This window comes from Theropithecus gelada, chromosome 11 (genome assembly GCF_003255815.1).
Source record: "Theropithecus gelada isolate Dixy chromosome 11, Tgel_1.0, whole genome shotgun sequence".
In the NCBI taxonomy this organism is placed as follows: domain Eukaryota; kingdom Metazoa; phylum Chordata; class Mammalia; order Primates; family Cercopithecidae; genus Theropithecus; species Theropithecus gelada.
In genome coordinates this window covers 1,660,276-1,679,928 of record NC_037679.1, presented here as the reverse complement: position 1 = coordinate 1,679,928, position 19,653 = coordinate 1,660,276, and the positions used below count along the sequence as shown (strand labels likewise).

At 35.3% G+C, this 19,653-nt stretch overlaps 1 protein-coding gene across 2 annotated transcripts in view; it reads right to left on the bottom strand.

Annotated features, from left to right (window-relative positions):
* The window catches only part of LRRK2 (leucine rich repeat kinase 2), a 146,244-nt gene that overhangs the window by 106,476 nt on the left and 20,115 nt on the right, over positions 1-19,653 (bottom strand). For both annotated transcript variants that reach the window (XM_025402005.1, XM_025402006.1), the window contains exons 8-14: positions 16,156-16,275; positions 14,737-14,879; positions 14,566-14,645; positions 13,094-13,200; positions 8,683-8,812; positions 6,284-6,408; positions 1,986-2,098 (exon numbers count right to left, since the gene is read on the bottom strand). In XM_025402005.1, coding sequence (XP_025257790.1) covers positions 1,986-2,098; positions 6,284-6,408; positions 8,683-8,812; positions 13,094-13,200; positions 14,566-14,645; positions 14,737-14,879; positions 16,156-16,275 — 818 coding nt within the window. The remainder of the gene's footprint in view (positions 1-1,985; positions 2,099-6,283; positions 6,409-8,682; positions 8,813-13,093; positions 13,201-14,565; positions 14,646-14,736; positions 14,880-16,155; positions 16,276-19,653) is intronic.

Below are 19,653 nucleotides of genomic sequence, written 5' to 3'. Positions count from 1 at the left end.
TGAGGCAGGATAGGTATTAAAAGGAAGTAACCATGTCTTCAGGACGCGGCAACTGTGGCAATCTTACTGTCAACATAGTAAGTTTCAGCATTCGCACTGTAGTCCAGCTCATTCAAGCAAAGCTATCTCCAGTAGAGAATTGCCCCTGTAGGGAGCATGCACATTTTGATTTTCCCTGTCCTCAGACTGACCCTTTGCTCATTATAATAGTAAAACACACACCGCTGGGTGGAGATTTCAGAGAGTTATGAGACATGGGATATATGAACAAGCATGTACAGCTACTGCACATGTGCACCCAGAGGACAACCTAGAATATGCTTACTAGTAACACGCCTTCCCACCTGCTTATGAAAAGTCATGTATGACTCCCACAAATGGAGTCTTCCTAGTGCCAGTCTATGCAGTCTCCTCCTTACTAGCAAGCCCGCCCTGAATTCTGTTAGGGTAAAAGTGTCTATTCCTCACTTAACCTGCAAAATATTCTTTCTTTTGCAATAAATTACTCGATGCTGCATCTCCTCTGCTGTGTGTCTCTTGTTTACAGAAAAGAACCAAGGTTTCACAACAGACTTCAATAACCAGATTATGAGATTCAGGAGAGAAGGGTACAAAGCATTTTTATTTATCTTCTAAATGCCTAACCGCTTCCTTCCATATACTTATTTTCAACAAATATTTCTCAAGTTAAATTTAACCCATTACAACATAAATTCTTTGTATTAAAGAATTTAATACAAAGGACTGTATTAAAGTTTGAGTATAAATGACTCAAACATATTATAGGCAGTGAGTGACATTATAAAGTTCAATTTAAAATGAATTTTTAAGGGAGATCTCTTTGGAAGCTACTTTAATTAATTTATGACATTTATCAAAGTATATCAAACACATGGAATCATTTCCATTAATTACTTTAAATAGGCTCCTCCTTTTATAAAAACATTCACACTAATCATGTCTTTATTCTTAACATCTTTAATAAAGAACCAATGCATTTCATGCAAAATTTCCAAAACTTAATTCCACCAAAACTTTTTGCATTACACAATTTAAATTTAATTCCCTTTTTCTCTTTTTCATATTCAGTATGATTTCTTGATACTTTAATTATAATGTAGGAACATAGATATATAAATGCTAATAAATGGAAACAATGTATACCAAATCATTTCAGAGGTTATCTCTTAGGAGAGCAATGAAAAGGAGCACAGGGAATCAAAGAAGACTTTACTGTTTTTGTTTGTTTGTTTTTGTTTCTGTTTCTGTTTTGGTTTTGAGACGAAGTCTCACTCTGTCGCCCAAGCTGGAGTGCAGTGGCACCATCTCAGCTCACAGCAACCTCTGCCTCCTGGGTTCAAGCGATTCTGCTGCTTCAGCCTCCCGAGTAGCTGGGATTACAGGCGTGCATCACCATGCCCAGTTAATTTCTGTATTTTTAGTAGAGACAGGGTTTCACCATGTTGGCCAGGTAGGTCTCGAACTCCTGACCTCGTGATCCACCCACCTCGGCCTTGCCATAGTGCTAGCATTACAGACCTGAGCCACCGTGCCCAGCCGAAGACTTTACTTTTAACCCTGGTATGTCTTCATGGGCTAAATCATATACCATGAGACCAGAAAAGAAAGATAAGTAGCCGGAGAGGACAGACAGAGAAAACAGCAGCCATAGCACTCAGCATGACTCATAAGGTCTAGCTGCATATCTGGCTCTTTGGTTCTCTTTTTGGTTGAGCAAACTAGAGTGGATTTATATTACTGGCAATCAAAAGAATCTTGCCTACATTTGCAATTGATAATACACTTAGCTGGACTTAGCTTAGTACGTGTCTTTTCACTTCCCACATCTTATGTCTCTAACCACATGACTTCCTGCTATCATAGTAAACGGAGAATAGAAAACTTCGACTGAAAAAGCCCCCTAGTTCTCCAAATTTAATACTTTAGTTAACAGTGTAAAGACAGAAAACTTATATTCAACATACCCTGTTCAAAGCTGCTAGGACCAGTTTGTGAATATCATTCTTGAAACACTGTTTTTTAACCATATTTAGCTTATGATGAGATTCTGCATCCTCTCTGGATTCTTCTGGCATGCCTAAATGCACAGATAAATAAATAAAGAAAGACTTTTCTTATAAACATTTGAGTTGAACAGACTGTTACTTTCTAGAAATTGTCATAATTAATCTTACAATATATGTGTCGTACTTTTTTCTACTACATATTTCCTTATCAAAGAAATAACCAGAAATTTTAAGGAATCTATAAAGATAGCTCATCACTGAATATAAAATAAATATAATGTGTAAGAATGCTTACTGAATTTGAAGTAGCAAAAAATTATGATGGTGAAGCAATTTTCTGCGGCAATCAATCACTTTTTTGTGTGAGTAGGCTGTGCTTTAAGATGCTGGAAGATTTGTATGCAACAATGGACAACTTGAGAAAAGTTCAAAGTTATTTGGACTACAACATAAAAAGGTCAGAAATGAAAAGTAGGCAAAAAAGAGTAGCTGGAATAATCGTGGCAAAAAATAAGATTTGAGTTTCAGTATTAAAGTGGTAGAGAACATGTCGTTTTTTAGAAGTCCTGTAAAGGCTATAGAATAGCATTGTTATTTTTAAAAAATCATATTCCTTATTAAGCTACACTATAGCTGAACTATGCTAAAAACACTACAAGTCAAAAATGTAATATAACATGTAAGTAAAAATATTATGAATGAATAATGTTTTCCAAACCTAAGATTATAGACATAATTGTTAACAATCATTTATAATCTTCCACTTTAATAATCTACATTAATACAAACTATAAGCTGGCTACAGCAGGTTTTTCATTTATTTAAGAAGAATTTGAATTCCAATTACATGCCAAGGATTTTGTTAAATGCTGGGAATACTATGGTAAAGAAGGCAGCCTTGATAACCACCCTACTCCAACTTTCAGTCCTTATTTTAAAATGTATTCAAAGAGGTTCTGATATTCACTGCAGTCGTGTGGTCTGGGGCAAGTCCCTTAAACTCTCTGTGTATCATTTCCAGTGACCAAGACCACACTAACTTCTGAGGCTGCCTATTATGCCTTAAGAAAATGTGACCACTAAAACTGGCCTGTTTGAGTAGTAAAAACATCATGCTACATGTAATGGGTTTTACTAAACATCTTCCTTATATTAAGACCAAATGAACATTCCTGTAAATTTCTTCTCCAGTCTCTGTTCTATCACTTGAGGTCCTACTATTCAAATGGATATAATCTCCTTTCTACATAACAGTCCTTTAAGTTGTGCAGATGGTACATTTTTTTGAGAGCAGTGTCCATAACCTCATCATCTCCCCAGACCTTAAGGATTCTAGACATAGTGCTTTAAACACAACAGTTGTTCAGGACAAATTTGTTGCACAAACATTTATTTTAAAATGCCTACTCTGGAGTCAGCCTGCATACGCTGAAAATCTGGTGCTGTTATATCAGGCCTGACCTTAAAAATCTCTACAATTCTATGCCTCAGTTTTGTTGTCCATACAATACCAAAATAATAATAATACTAATAATAATATCTGCCTCATGGAGTATTGTGAGAATTGAAAGAGTTAATATACTTAAAACACTTCAAACAATGACTAACACTTTTTAAGTTCTCCATGTTCGTTTAGTATTATTACTGTTACTGGTTGTAAGTGAGTAGATTTTAACAGAGTTTCATATCCCCTTGAGTCATCTCTTCTTCAAATAAAACAATCTCAGTTCCTTTTATTGCTCTTTTTGATGTGCTTTTATCTCCCTAATCACTCTCCTCTGTATACTTCCCTATTCGCCTATATCCCTTCTTAAAGAACTTCACATTATTTCCTCTAAAACTAGCAGTAACTCAAGAAACAACAAGTCAAATGATATTTTATTGAAGTAACTGGGTCTTTATTATTATTTTCTTAAAGCAACCAGTTCAATGTCTTCAACAAGTTGTTATAAAGTAAAAGAGAAAATGTACAGTAATAAATTGGAAGAAACTTAAGATACATACACTAGATGCAATATGCTATCCTTAATTGGACACTAAATTATACACATTTGCCATAACGTACATCTTTGCCACTAAAAAACCTGAATATAATCTAGTTAATAAATGAATACATGTACACCTAGGTATCTTATAAGAACCTCAACTTAGCATGTTCAAAACAGAATCATATTCAACCTAGAAACTACCAGAGTATTGCTACCATAGTTCGTTGTTGATACCTAGAATGATATGGTACTGCACGGCATGGTACATGATGGTAGGGTACAATACAGTATGGTGTAATGTGGTAGTATAATATGTTAGCATAGAGTAAATGATTAAGCCTTTACCTACCAGAAGAATGTACTTACATACTGATATGTTTATAAAATGTATTTTTTTACATGAAGTACAGTCCTCAAGTGATTATTTTCAAGGGCACCCATAATACATCTGATTGATTGCTGACTAACAATTTTGCTTCAGGGTCAGTTTAAGAACAATAAAAGAAAAGAAACACTGTATTCCAAACTTACTTTTGGACTAAAAGAATATTATTTCATTAACAGATACGGTTTTTGAGTGTCCTCTGGTTATCTTTAAAACTCAAAACCTCTCTCAAAAGAATAAGGCTGTCAACTTTAAGGATAATCAAAAGGCATTTTTATTGTTTTTAATTACAATCTAAAAATAAAATTCAATAAAACCTGCAATAATATTTGCAAGTAAAATTACATCTGTTAAATTATGTCTCAAAATTAAGCTGAAACTATGAATAGGACACCATGATTCAATTTTTAAAACACTGATTGAACAGCTACCAGAGGACTGGAAAAACATGACTGAAGAAAGCTCTGTCCTTAAAAAACTTTTATATCGAATAATACTCTTATACAGAGAAACATAAAATGTCTATATAACTAGAGAAAATGATAGATTTAGGAAGATTTCATTTTAAAAGAACAAAGCAAAAATGACTGCAAAAGATTGGGAACTTCACAGAACAAAGCATCATCCCTCATACTTAGGGATCACGATGTCACATCAAACAGATCTCCCAACCATCTGTCCAATCTGCCCTCTCATCTGTGTTTCCACTGCAGGGTTCCTTCACCGGGTCTCACTTGACTACCACAGACCTCCAACCCAATCTCCTTTTATATAGTCTCTCTCCCTGTCTATCATCCTCTACACCACAATGCTATTGTCTTTAGTTGCAAAATTCGGTGTGACACTACAATCTGTAAACACTTTTCATAAACTTGGATTAACTTCCATTGTTACAAGGCATAGATTTTTCAACACTGCATTCAAGCCCCTTTTCTTTGGGCCTCAGCCTGTCCTTCCACACTCATCCCCATGCACTACTCTCCTCATCCTCTATGCCTCACTCACCCCTGACCATGTGCATGTTCTTCTGCTTGAAATGTCCTCCTTCGTCTTTCTGCCAGGCCAGCTCTATTTACCCTTCCACCTCAAATATTATAATCTCTGTCCTACTCCTCTGAAGAAATTATTTGTGCCTCAATCAATATTCTCAAAGCCTTTTATACATGCATCTATCATGGCCCCTCTCACACTGCCTGTTAATTAACTATTTACACGTCCATCTACCTCTAAGCTCCTATAATAGTACAGTTGTGCTTTTTTTCCAATTCATCTTTCAAAGCTTAACAGCATCACAGTGCTTAGACCATAAGAAGCACCTAATAAATGTGCTGAATGAATAGAGACATGGGTATTTTAAAGGGGCTTTTGAGAACAAATAAGGTGATAACAGATGTAAGTAGGAATTAAAGGTGGGTGGCGGGTGGAAGCCATTGAGGTAAATGAGTACACACCATATTGGAGAAAGATTAATTCAATCACAGAGTAAGAAAAGGATGGAAATGAAGGAAGAGAATAGGCATGAAAATTAGCTAATAGTACAATTCAAACAAGTGAAAAAAAGCTTGAACTCAGGTCACAGCAACAAAAATAGAAAACAATTATCAGAGATGAACACTCGCCTTAAAAATAAAATCTCCACATCTTACATTGTAGTTATTTAAAATAAATAAATTACTGAATTTCATATGTTTTATAAAAATTAATCTAAATGCCAATTCTGCATCATATTTAACCCCTATTTTTGTTTTTGGTGTAACAGAACGATTTACATTTAGTCAACAGAAACTAGTCTTTTAATATTTGCCTAGAAAATTGCTATTTCATGAAAAGTCAAAAATCCCTTTAAATTGTTATCTCTTCTCACAATCAACTATGTAACTTACCTGGCACTATAAAATGTAAAATAGCTCGAAGCGCCTCCAGCTGCACTGGTAATGATGTCTCATGACTTTTCATAACTGTTACTATTTTGGGGAGCACTGCTGCCATTGTATCCAGGGAAGTGTTGCTGGGGATATAAAATTGGCATGTTTATTGGAAGACCGATCTGATTCAATGGTATAAACACCAAATTGAAGTAAGTACAGGAGGACAGAACCAATATATTTTATCAGGAAAGACTATATGAAAATGCATTTGAAATCAGCAGTATAAGCATACATAATTTTAATTGTCTAAACTTTGAACTCATAAGATAGAATTCATAGTAACCTGGGAATTATTTCATTTCATAAAACTAACAACATCCTTCTGACCTAGGATGGGTCAATGACAACAATCCCAGGAGGTAGGTGTTATTATCCCCATTTTCTACATGAAGAACTTAGGCAGATAGAGGTTAAATATTCAGGTTTTGTCACTGAAAGTGACAGAGACAAGGCTGGTACCCAAACTTGTCTGACCCCAAGATAAGGCCTCTTTACAGCACATGAACCTTCCTCTTCCAGATTAACATCACTGGACTTCTTATATAGTATCCTTAATTATTTTTAATTTGTTTTACAGTCGTGTTTTCTCTAAGGTATTTTAGCTATTCTTTCTTTTACATATAAGCAAATGTCACTTGACTAGAATGCGGTAGGTACTATGAACTTTAATACAGTCAATCCTTGCTTTACTTGCTAACTGAAACTTGTGCATATCAGAACCATGTTCTCACTTTGCATGGTTCTGTGGACACTGAGATACACTCCTTCTTTTCCAACTTAAAGTCCCAGTTTAAACACATCCCTCTGTTGGAGCCTGCCCTCCTTAGGTAACCCCAGCTGGGTCCACTCTACTCTTACCATTGTGTATTTTACACACTACTGCTACTGCATTCTGAGACTGTATTATAATAACCTGTTTACATATCAGTCTCTCAACTAACATGAGTTCTCTAGGGGCAGACACATTGCCAGAGCCAATGTGGAATCTCCAGGACTGCAACTGTACACATTTTACTTAAGAGCATGCAGCCAGAAACATCAAATCGCTTGCCCAGAATCTACAGAATCCTAGACTGGAGTTTATTCCACTGTTTTTGTGCCTCATTTATAAAGGTTTGCACACTTTCAGCGCCATTAAAATCAACATTTAAGATAAACTTTTCATCTCAGTGTTCAAAAACAACATTTAAATAAGAGAAATACCACTTAAAGAGATACATAAACATAGATTAGCTAGACTGATGTTAAAAACAGTGTAACCCTACTTCTTACAAGTCTGCAGTTATGTTACATTTCATGCTACATGCACTTCATCTATTCACACTTAATAACAGTATAACAATAGATATAATTTGTTGAGTGCTTAAAATGTAGCAGGCATTATCCTAATCCCTTTGTAAAAATTAATTTATTTAATCCTTACATTCTAAGCTTACAACTTTCAAGGCTGTTATTACCATTCTTCTTTACCAATGAGGAACATGAAGTTTTAGAGATGAAACAGTTGGCTCAAATTAGTGGCAAAGCCAGGAACAAAATTAGTTTTTACTGCAACTTCTGTGCCAATTATTTTGTCTACACATGAGAGTTTTCTATATAGCCTCTTTTTGTTTGAAATTTACTCAGACAATGCCAAATTTACATCATATTTTTTGGCTTAACGAAATGCAAAAAGGCACTGAGCCTATTCTACAGTAGGTACCTTCTGCATATTATTCATTTTTCGTCTTTTAAACAGGTTTTTTTTTTTTAAGCCACAAGTTCTGCCCACACCTACCACCCCTCACCCCCACCTCATCCCACTCTATCCCACCACCATCCATACATAGATCAAAGGATCTGGTCTCTGTTGTGCCACTAACCAGCAGCTGTATAATCTTAACATCTCTGCACTTGGACTAGATGTAGTTAAAATTTTCCCTAACTAAAGATTGAGAGCAGGAAGAGAAGCCAAAGTTCATTCAAATGAAGGAATAATATATTTGTTGTGAAAGAACAACAATTAGGAAGCTATATCCTGATTTTATCTTTTATAACTTTCACACACACAATATTAGAAAAACTGCTGTATGCTATGTGCTATACAATTACCACTTTTCAAAATATAGTCAACATCAAGCATCAGGTTCAAAACCAAACCTTCAACATGTTTCCACAATCTTGCCATTCCTTTCAGTGTTCAGATAAAGTAAGTCTATGGTACTAGTGACACGAGATTACATTGCAAAATGCTTCAATTTTCAAGTGTCTTACGTTTTTCTTTTTCTTTTCATTGTTAGAAATATGCTTGAAATATTGATATTCTACCTGGCCTAATATGACATATTCTGTACAAGTTAATGAATCTATATTACCTTCCTTCAAAAAGATGATTAAGCATTTTACAGCCACTTTCAGCCACTTCAGGAGAATGTATATGCTTCTGCATTAACTCCAAAACATTCAGGTATATTCCTTTTGACAACAGGATTTTTCTGAAATTAACTGAGATTTTTTAAAGTGTCACTTATGGATATGAAAGCATATTTTCATAATTTTACCATAAGATTTAGAATATAGTCCATCATATACAAAGAAATGGAAAGCATTTACACAGAATATAAGTAATTATGGTTATTTTCACAAAGTAATGCCAAACTCTAGGAAACATAGAGATATGCTTTACAACTGGTATTTCATTTATTTGTGAAAAGTAACTATATTCCAGCAATAATGATTAAGCAATAATTTTCCTCTTTTTTTGCTGTTGTTGCTTTTTGTAACAGCATCGCTCGCTGTTGCCAAGGCTGGGGTGCAGTAGCAAGATCATAGCTTACTGCAGCCTTAACTTCCTGGCCTCAAGTGATCCTCCTGTCTCAGCTTCCAAGTAGCAGGAACTACAAGTGTGCCACCATGCCTGACTAATTTTTGTTAATATTTTGTAGAGAGGGGATCTCACTATGTTGCCCAGCCTGGTCTTGAACTCCTGAGCTCAGGCAATCCTCCTGCCTTGGCCTCCCAAAGTGCTGAGATTACAGGCATGAGCCATCACAACAGGCCAATTTTCCTCTTTGCAATAAAATTCCTTCACTAAACATAAATCTGTTGTCTTCAAGTTTCCACATAAACATCAATTGTCTTGAAGCCTCTATAAAAATATCAATTCCAACATTACACACTGTGATTCAACACTTTGAAAGTGGCAGAAAAAGAAACATAAAAAGTTTTAACTTAAGTACTGCTTTTAAAATAAGTATATGACCCAGCCATCCCATTACTGGGTATATACCCAAAGGATTATAAATCATGCTGCTATAAAGACACATACACACGTATGTTTATTGCGGCACTATTCACAATAGCAAAGACTTGGAATCAACCCAAATGTCCATCAGTGACAGACTGGATTAAGAAAATGTGGCACATATACACCATGGAATACTATGCAGCCATAAAAAAGGATGACTTTGTGTCCTTTGTAGGGACATGGATGCAGCTGGAAATCATCATTCTCAGCAAACTATCGCAAGAACAGAAAACCAAACACCGTATGTTCTCACTCATAGGTGGGAAATGAACAATGAGATCACTTGGACTCGGGAAGGGGAGCATCATACACCAGGGCCTATCATGGGGAGGGGGGAGGGGGATGGGGGAGGGATTGCATTGGGAGTTATACCTGATGTAAATGACGAGTTGATGGGTGCTGATGAGTTGATGGGTGCAGCACGCCAAGATGGCACAAGTATACATATGTAACAAACCTGCACGTTATGCACATGTACCCCAGAACTTAAAGTATAATAATAAAAAAATAAATAACAATAAATAAATAAAATAAGCAGTCTATCTCAAGAAGATAGGACAAAACATGGAAACAAATAGAAACCACATACACATTCTACAATACTGCCAGAACCTGAAAAACTGGTATCTTTTAAACACATTCAGAATAGCACACGTTAATATACAATAAACAGTTGGTTACTTTGCTCGATCACATCAGAAGTTGTAACAACCTTTCCCAAAGTGGCTAGCTTCTAGCCAAGACGACGCTTTAAAAGACAAAAACAACACTAGATCAGTGGTTCTCAAACTGTAGCGTGCATCAGAATCACCTAGAGAGCTTGTTAAAACATGGATTGCTGGGTCTCAACTCCAGGGTTTATGATTCAGAAGGTCTGTATGGGGCCCTTGAATTTACATTGTTTATCAAGTTTCCCCAGCAAATGCTGCTGGTCCAGGAACCACACTTTAAGAATCACTATCCTAGACAGTAACCCAATGTGTGACTTGAAAATTGCAAGCAATAAACCTAGGAGAAGAAATTTCATCATAAAGTCACGTCAGACTTTATAGAACATTTTACATGCTATCGCATCTACCAGCTATCTACATAATACTCCTGATCTCATCCACTCCATTTTAACAGGAAATTAACTGCTTTAAGAGGCAAAAAACAATATGCAAAGCCCTGCAGGTCTTACTCAATAGACACCTTCTTTCCTGGCTGCCTATTCACAACTTCATCTCCTCTGATTTCTAACGTATCATATTCTCCTTCCTTGCTTCATTTTTTATTGTTAACTGCCTCAAATATTACATATTTTAGTTAGTCTTACTATCTTCCCCACTACAGTTTAAATTCCATGAGCCTGGGATTTTTACTTAATGAATGTATCCCAAGTGCCTACAGACACTAGACACTTGGGAGCTCAATGAATATTAGTTAATTAATTAAATGGAAAATGTCACACAAGATGTGTGCAACCTTGGGACCTCCATGGTTCCAAGGACCCAGTTCTTCTGCCTGCCAATGTAGCCATTTTTCTAAAAAAGCCATGCCCAGCTCTGTATACCCAAAGGTTCTCAAGTGTCTTTCAATGAGAAATTGCCCAAGAAAGGTGATGAATGAGCTACTCAAGTTCTTCATGCTTTATTAAGGCAGAACTCCAAAGACAACACAAAAGGATCTGAGGACATTTTACCTGACAGGTGGTCAGGAACAAAGAAGTAGGGAACTAGAAAGAGCAGAGAACTGAACGAAGACATCAGGGTGTACTCTGAATGTAACCAGTCCTCAGACATCATAATAGGAAGCAGTCGAAATTTCACAAAGTTTTGGTTGTTTAATTTGCATATCAAAGGAGATTTCCAGGTGGTTATGAATGACGTCACCAACGCAATGTTGTCTGTACATAGTAAAAGTCTACCTCCACTCTAAGGTGCCTCAACAGAAGCCACAAAGTCCAGTCCTCATTTTTGGGAGTGAAATCCCTGTCCAGACCTCTTTAACTGCACAGTAGAATATGAGAGATTCGAGAACAGCGATTTCCTCTCCTTCCCCTGTTACTCGGACTCATTATCCTTGAGAGCAGCCCCTGTCTGTCTGTCAGTGCCCTTGCCACTCCAAGCGTTTTATTAAAGTGCCATCAGAGAGGTGAGATGAAAAAGGAGGAAGAGGAAGAAGAAATGATTTTCCTCTTTATTTAGCTTCAATAATAATATAAAGAAACATGCATGAGGTGGTGGCTTTATTTTTTTTTTTCCACCCTACCCAGGTTCTCTATTAAAAGCTGGTGCTTACACTGGTCTCTGTCTCTGGCTTTCAGTGCTTTTCTCTATTTTTCGCCCTATAAAAATATCCTACAAAAGCTGCCAAGTCCCAATGCCTTTATGATGAGTTTTCACCTAAGGATTTCTGTCAGTATTCCTGTTTACGGGGGAAGAAATTTGAGCAGCCTGAACCATAAGCTTAAAACTCACGTCTTTCTGAAGGTATACAAGCCATTTTCTCTTCTTAATTATACAAAGCTATAAGACTTATAAGAATTATATGTAAAGAACCATTTTTTTAAAAAGTATAGTGTGAAAAGTTATAATAGACAATTTTACCAGATTTTAAAATGGTGAATAGCTTTCTGCCCAGTTGCATTTCTATGAAATTTTCCCAAGAAAATAATAGGAACCATGTATAAAGGAAAACAGAGGAGGAAAGTGATCATTAGTATGTATTATGGGTTTCAGAAACATCCCACTAGACACAAACTAAAACTTCATTAATAAGAAATTGGTTCATAAAACAGAATACAGGCATGCAATGAAAAACTACATAGCTTTTAAAAATGATAATTTGGGCTGGGCACAGTGGCTCATGCCTGTAATCCCAGCACTTGGGAGGCCAAGGCAGATCGATTGCTTGAGCCCAGGAATTCGAGACCAGCCTGGGCAACATGGCAAAACACCATCTCTGCAAAAAATTAGCCAGGCATGGCAGTGCACACCTGTAGTCCCAGCTACTCAAGAGGCTGAGGTGGGAGGATCACCTGAGTCCAAAAGTTTGAGGTTGTAGTGAGCCATGATCATGCCACTGCACTCCAGCCTAGGTGACAGAGTGAGACCATATCTAAAAACAAAAATTAATTTTAAAAATTAAAAATAAAAAATGATAATGTGAGAATACACATGTATCAACATAAAAAAGAAAATAAAATTTGGTTATGAAAGAGTATAATATTTCTACAAAATACGTAAAATTTTGTATATGTCATGTGTGAGTTTACACATAGAAGTCCAGAAAAATATACAATAAATGTTTATTTTATTCTTCATCCTTTTACCTATATGTTCATAATCCACATGCCAATATATCTCTACACACAGAGATATCTTTCACAATATATAGCTTTATAAATTATGTAAGTTTCTCACAATATATAGCTTTTATAATTAAAACTACCACAAAAATGTGTTTCCCTTTATTTGAAAATACGGCACACTGCTTACCATTTTGTTCTAAAAGAGTTGACAATGCATTAGCAGATGCCTGGAAAACTTCCTTTGATGACGAATGCATCAGCATGGACAGCATCACTTCCCTATGAGCTGGGAAACTTTCAAAAATTCAACGAAAATGTTAGTAGTAATCTTTTAAATAATTATCTCAAATTCTCACTTACCATTATCAAATATCTCTAACAACAATTAAGAGCATGTAAACAATATTTTATGCCACCTCCCCTTACAAGAGTTAATTATAGTTCATTTTTAAGACTCAAATTAATTAAATACTAATAAATTAGTACTTTTATGCTTTTTCAAAAACCAATAAGCAGCAGAGAGAAATAAAGAAGCTTAGCAGATATGTAAAGAGATGCTGAGGAAAAACGTAAAGTGAGGAAAAGAAGATAATGGTAAAAAGAAAAGAACAATAAAAAACTGTCAAGAAGCAAGATAGGTTTTAAAGATGCACAACATAAATTTATTTTCTTTGTTTTAATAATATATTTATTTTAAAGTTCTCTTACGGATATTGAGAAACAGGTATCCTATGAACTAAAATTTATAAACTGCAACATGAATCTCCCTTACCCTAATCTCCAGAAGCCTTGCTCAACATGAGATTATGAAGATGCCAATTTAGCATAGTTTTCAAAAGAACGACTGTTTCTTGTCAAAATGAAAATGTTTAATTAAGTAGCATCTGTGTTATTAATTCCCCTCTTATCAGCAATAGATAATTAAACAAATAGACTGTCAAGATTTCAGATGTAGAATACTACTATTTGTTTCCAAAATAAGTCATTCACAATTTAAAACCCAGAGGATATCCATTGCAAATAGCACAAGCATAATCAGTTGCCATAAAACACAAAGGCTCACGGATATGAAACAAACCTGATATGCACAAAACTCCTTGCTACAGTTTGTATCTTTGGGAGAGAGTGCCAGTCTTATGATGTTTGAATGGCACTCCTAGTGAAAGAGTTATCTGGAGATGACAGCTTCAAATAACCCTCTCAAAAGAAGACAGGTCAACTCTGTCACATCAGATGGGAACTCATCATAGGGAGCTCTCTAACCAAATGTAATTCCTGATATTGACAACCTGCTGGCTAATCACCACAGAAGAAATGATCACAGATGGCTCTGCAATTTCTATCACTCAAGAAGAATTAATATGGCATTTTAAAACGATCAGCCAGGAAACAGATTCTTTCTCCATGATTTGTGAATTACCAAATGACTCTTGATTCCAAATCTCTCAATAATAACTCTCAAACATGCTACCTTTTCTAACTCCTGGAGGTAATGAGATCAAAATGCTACATACATACTACTATTTGGCAGCAACATCTAAAACTAAAAGGCTGTATCAAAAATATTTCTAACAATAAAAGTTATGGTTAAAGTATTTTGTAGGTATTGATATAAAATATAACTGAAATTTTCTATCATATAAAATCAAAACTACTGACTGGCCATCTTCATCTCCAATCTTCTCATGTAAACTGTTTTGGTACATAAGGAGATTATTTAGTGCCCAGCATGCAGCCTCCTGGATTAGGGGAGAAAAAAGAAATCTGTCAAAATATAAATGATTAGAAAACACAATTTTGAGTTAACTCTAATATTTATGAGAGTCCAACCTGCACGTGCTTGTTCTTTCTATGCCACGTTAACGCTTTGTAACAGGCTTCCAGCCAAAACAATTTAACTTCTTCTCCCTCATCATCATTCTCTTGATTCTCATTCTTTTCCTCTAAATCTTGATTTAAGAAAATGGTCTCAGCTTGAAAAAAATTAAAAAATAAATAAAAACATTATATATATGATTTACTTAACAGTTTGACCAACTCTAATTCAATATTTTGAAATATTACCAACAGAATGAGGTGTGCTTTAGTAGAAGCCTTGGTCAATTATAAAGATAATTTTTGATATATTACACACCTCATAATACTACCATCCTATACAGATAAATAATAAAATGAGGAAGAGGGTACCAAAAAAAAAAAAAAACCTAATAGACTAGAGAAGGATTATTTGAAAAGATTAGTTCATCACAGCACTATTCACAATAGCAAAGACATGGAATCAACCCAAATGCCCATCAATCATAGACCGGATAAAGAAAATGTGGTACATATACACCATGGAATACTATGCAGCCATAGAAAGCAATGATATAATGTCCTTTGCAGGGACACGGATGGAGCTGGAAACCATTATCCTCAAATAAACTAACACATGAAGAGAAAACCAAACACTGCATGTTCTCACTTATAAGTGGGAGCTGAACAATGAGAACACATGAACACAGGGAGAGGAACAATACATACTGGGGCCCATTGGGGGATGGGACTGGGGGAGGGAGAGCATTAGGAAAAATAGCTAAACCATGCTGGGCTTAATACCTAGGTGATGGGTTAATAGGTATAGCAAACCACCAAGGCACACGTTTACCTATGTAAAAAACCTGCACATCCTGCACGTGTACACCAGAATTTAAAATACAAATTTTTTTTTTTTTTTTGAGACTGAGTTTCATTCTTGTTGCCCAGGCTGGAGTGCAGTGGCACGATCTCAGCTCACTGCAACCTCTACCCTCTGGTTTCAAGCGGTTCTCCTGCCTCAGCCTCCCGAGTAGCTGGGATTACAGGCGCCCGCCACCACGCCTGGCTAATTTTTATATTTTTAGTAGAGACGAGGTTTCACCATGTTGGCCAGGCTGGTCTTGAACTCCTGACCTTGTGATCTACCTGCCTTGGCCTCCCAAAGTGCTGAGATTACAAGCGTGAGCCACCATGCCCGGCCACAAGTAAAAATTCTTTAAAAAAAGATTAGCTGCTTAGTGACAAAGCTAAATCAAGAATGATGTAAAGCAAAACTCTACATGGAGATGTGTATACTTGTCATAACTGTTAGTTTCCTTGAAAGTATTCTCTACTAGAAAATGAGCTACACAGGACAGAACTCCCATCTGTACATATGATTCTCTTGTTACAATGTTCATATTTGATGTCAAATGCCTCTGGAAGAATCTCCTTTTTAGTGAAGTTACTTACTGAGGAGGGCCAAACAGCTGAGCGCTGAGATCTGTAATGCTGCGTTCTCTGGGTACCGCTGCACAGCTTTCACCACAAATTCATGGACTTCGTTTAATACCAGGATATTAAAAAAATTACCTAAAAGTTAAGTGAAACATTAGCTGAATTCTCATCCATGGAAGTTAAATTACCTTTAACATATAACACTATTTACATCAATAATTTTGGATGGTGATGAATATTTAACGGCATTAAAACATTTACTGTAATTAAAATAGCTTAATATGATTGAGTAAAGTTTTGAAATTTTATTTTATGCTGTCATTTATTTATCTTACTTAGACAATGGAAGTGACTGAGCAAAAATAATGATACTAGTTTGGGTTGTATTAAATGCATGTTCTCTGATTCCCTCTCATGTCACGTCTGTTACACATGGCACGGCAATATTCATTGTATAAAATAACTTAATTTTTCTGACTTTTAAAGATGAAACTCTTAAATCTGTCTTTTAGAAGATCCAATATTAAATAGTTTTGCTGAAACCCTCTTCTTTCACTTAAAGGAATAGTGTTCAGAAAATTCATTGGCATGCTTACCATTATTTGATCTTGTCTATGATGATCTCAGAAAAAAAAATAAAAACTAAAATAAATGAGATATTTCACCACCTCCAACCCACCCTGGGGAGAAGTCCCATATCTTTTTATACCCATTCTTCTGAGAATTAATATGACACCCAAGAGTCTAAATCCTTATGAGGAAAACCTTTACATGATATTCCAGAAATATGTACCTTTTTCCATTTGGCTTATTTGTAACTCACTAACAGTCGCCAAGCTTCTTTCTAAAACAAAGAATTAAAACTCCTATTCATCTATAAGCATAACTAAGTGATCTCTGAGATACAAAGCCAGAAATGGAAAAGATCCTGTATCATAAAAAACCTAAAGCCCAAATATTCATCAACGGCCTCACAATCAAAAGGCAGTTTAAGCAACTATGGAGCTCCTTTACCAACACCTTCCCATGCTGTTGCCTCTTTCACATTCACCCACCAAGCAAACATTCTCCACAGCCCTTAAAGATCACTAGTGTTTTCAAAAAGATTTTCTTCTACTTTTACCAGCTTGTCTAAACTTGGGTGGTCCCCATCACTCTCTTTTCCCTATTATACCCACACCACTGCCTACAGCTGTTCTGTCACTGACTCACTGTGTGACTCAGAAAACGGCAGGAAGACTGGACCTATGTTCAGACAACTTGTGTGAAAATACATAGCAAACCGTACAGAGTCCTTAAATGCATTAAGCCCATAATTAGATTACATAATTTGGCAAAATGTTAAATATTTACTTACTTGAGGTTTTAATTTTAACTATGAAGAAAAAGTTAAGCATTTTATTCAGCTACTTTTGAAACAATAACAGCAACAATACATTCTCTACCCATTAAATGGAACTAATAATCATTCACTAAGAGATAAACAAGAGAAAAAAGCATCTTTACCTGAAGATCAGTTTGATCTCTTTTTATTTTTAAAAAATCTTACAGAATAATACAAAAGTTGCATATGACATGACAGTTGCCATGGTTTATTTAATTTTAACAGTATAAAATCAAGCACCTTTAATGTGCTCTTCTAGACCAATTTGGCAGTCAAGTAGCATTTCCCTAATCACAAAAACAAAATCACTTCTTCCTCTGGCTCATTTCAAGAAATGAAGGCGAACTCACATTTTAATGTAACATGTGCAAGTTGTAACTTGACTGTGTAAAACATGAAACAGAGAGTTGTACAGTAGTGTGCTACTCTAACACCTGGATTTAAGAAATCAACTTTGAATTAGATTAAAACATTATCAGATACCAGCCAGTTTGTACAACTACAACCTTCTCACGAAAAATAATGAATAAAGGGTAACCTGATAGAGATAAACTAGTAAATGGCTACCAAATTTTAGAAGAAATACTTTGTTTAGGGATGAAGAAATCTGGGTTCTCAGCCTGATTTCACCCCTTACTGCTTACATAATCTTGAATAAAACACAAAGATTGGTGAACCACAGGACCTCATCTGTAAATGTACAAATAATAACAATATCCCATCTCCCAAGATTGTTGCATGGATCAAAAAATACTGTGTGTGTGTGTGTGTGTGTGTGTGTGTGTGTATATACACATTTACATATACAAATATATACTGTGTGTATATATATATGCACAGTATTTATAATTGTATATATAAATGTATTTATATTTATAGACATTTGTATATAAATATATGTATATACATTTGTATGTATATTTCTATACATGTATATATATTTATATACATTTATATACAATGTTATTATATTTATATATACAGTACATAAGTAGATTCATACATATCAAATATATAAGTATATATATACACTTTGGAAACTATAAAAGAAATGTGAAAATATTAAACATGATCATCTTACAGTCTTAGTCATATAACAACATTCAATAAAAGCTTATCAAGGAAAGAAATAACAAACTAAAGTTGTGCATTTAAAATAGAATTCAACTTACAAAAAATTCATTTTAACTGAAACTAGGAACATTCCTAATGCTAAAATCAATTTCCAAATTATACAGGGGATATAATCATGATACTAGAAGTGAAAATACGAGTTGCTACAATGGAGATGTGTCAATTAGTTTTTTCAAATGATTAATGATTTTCCCCAAAATTTGTAATGATGAAAAACTAAATGCCTATTATAATAATCCTAATTTTGCACAAAATATTCCTGGTTATCCTTTTGGGAAAGTGTCATCAGAATCAATTTCCAACAGTTAGCCATCATTCCTTATTAGTCACCAACCACTCCCTTTTACACGCATTGTTGTCCTCACAAAAATATCAAGGAAGTTTCCAAGGTGTGTGTTGAGGGGCACAGGGAGTTCAAAAAGAAGCTGAAACAAGAGCTGTGAGTTGAACGCCAGAGTAGTCTCGAGGGAAAGCATGAATTCCGGCGCTGCATTCAACAATCTAGTTTCAGACTCTCTGCAAGGTAAGGTAATTCAACCAGAGTCTCCCATATTAAGCCTAGATCTTAAGATCCTAAACTGCCCCCAGGTCAGTCCTGTGCTCTGACTTCTGGCAAACACCTCTGAAAGAGCATCTTTAATTTAAGTCCTCAGGATGTTCAAATATTAAGCTCAATCAAAGAGAAACTCACAAGCATACAAGAAAACAAGGCTCCGTAACTGATGGGCAGCCAGCCTAGAAGCAGTTGGTTTAGAGTCCCCAGAACTTTACATATAGTTATCAGATACAAAACACAAAATAGCCATGTATTAATCATTAAAGAAATAGAAGGATTTTTTTAAAAAAAAGAAAGGGTAAAAAAGAAAAAAACAAGAGGCTGCCAAAACTCACCTGGTATACGCGAAAATAAACAGAGAAGATTTTTTAGAAGTGTTTTCAAAAATCTAATAAATGACCAAGTTAAATTTATCAGGAAGTGCAAAGTAGCTTAGTAT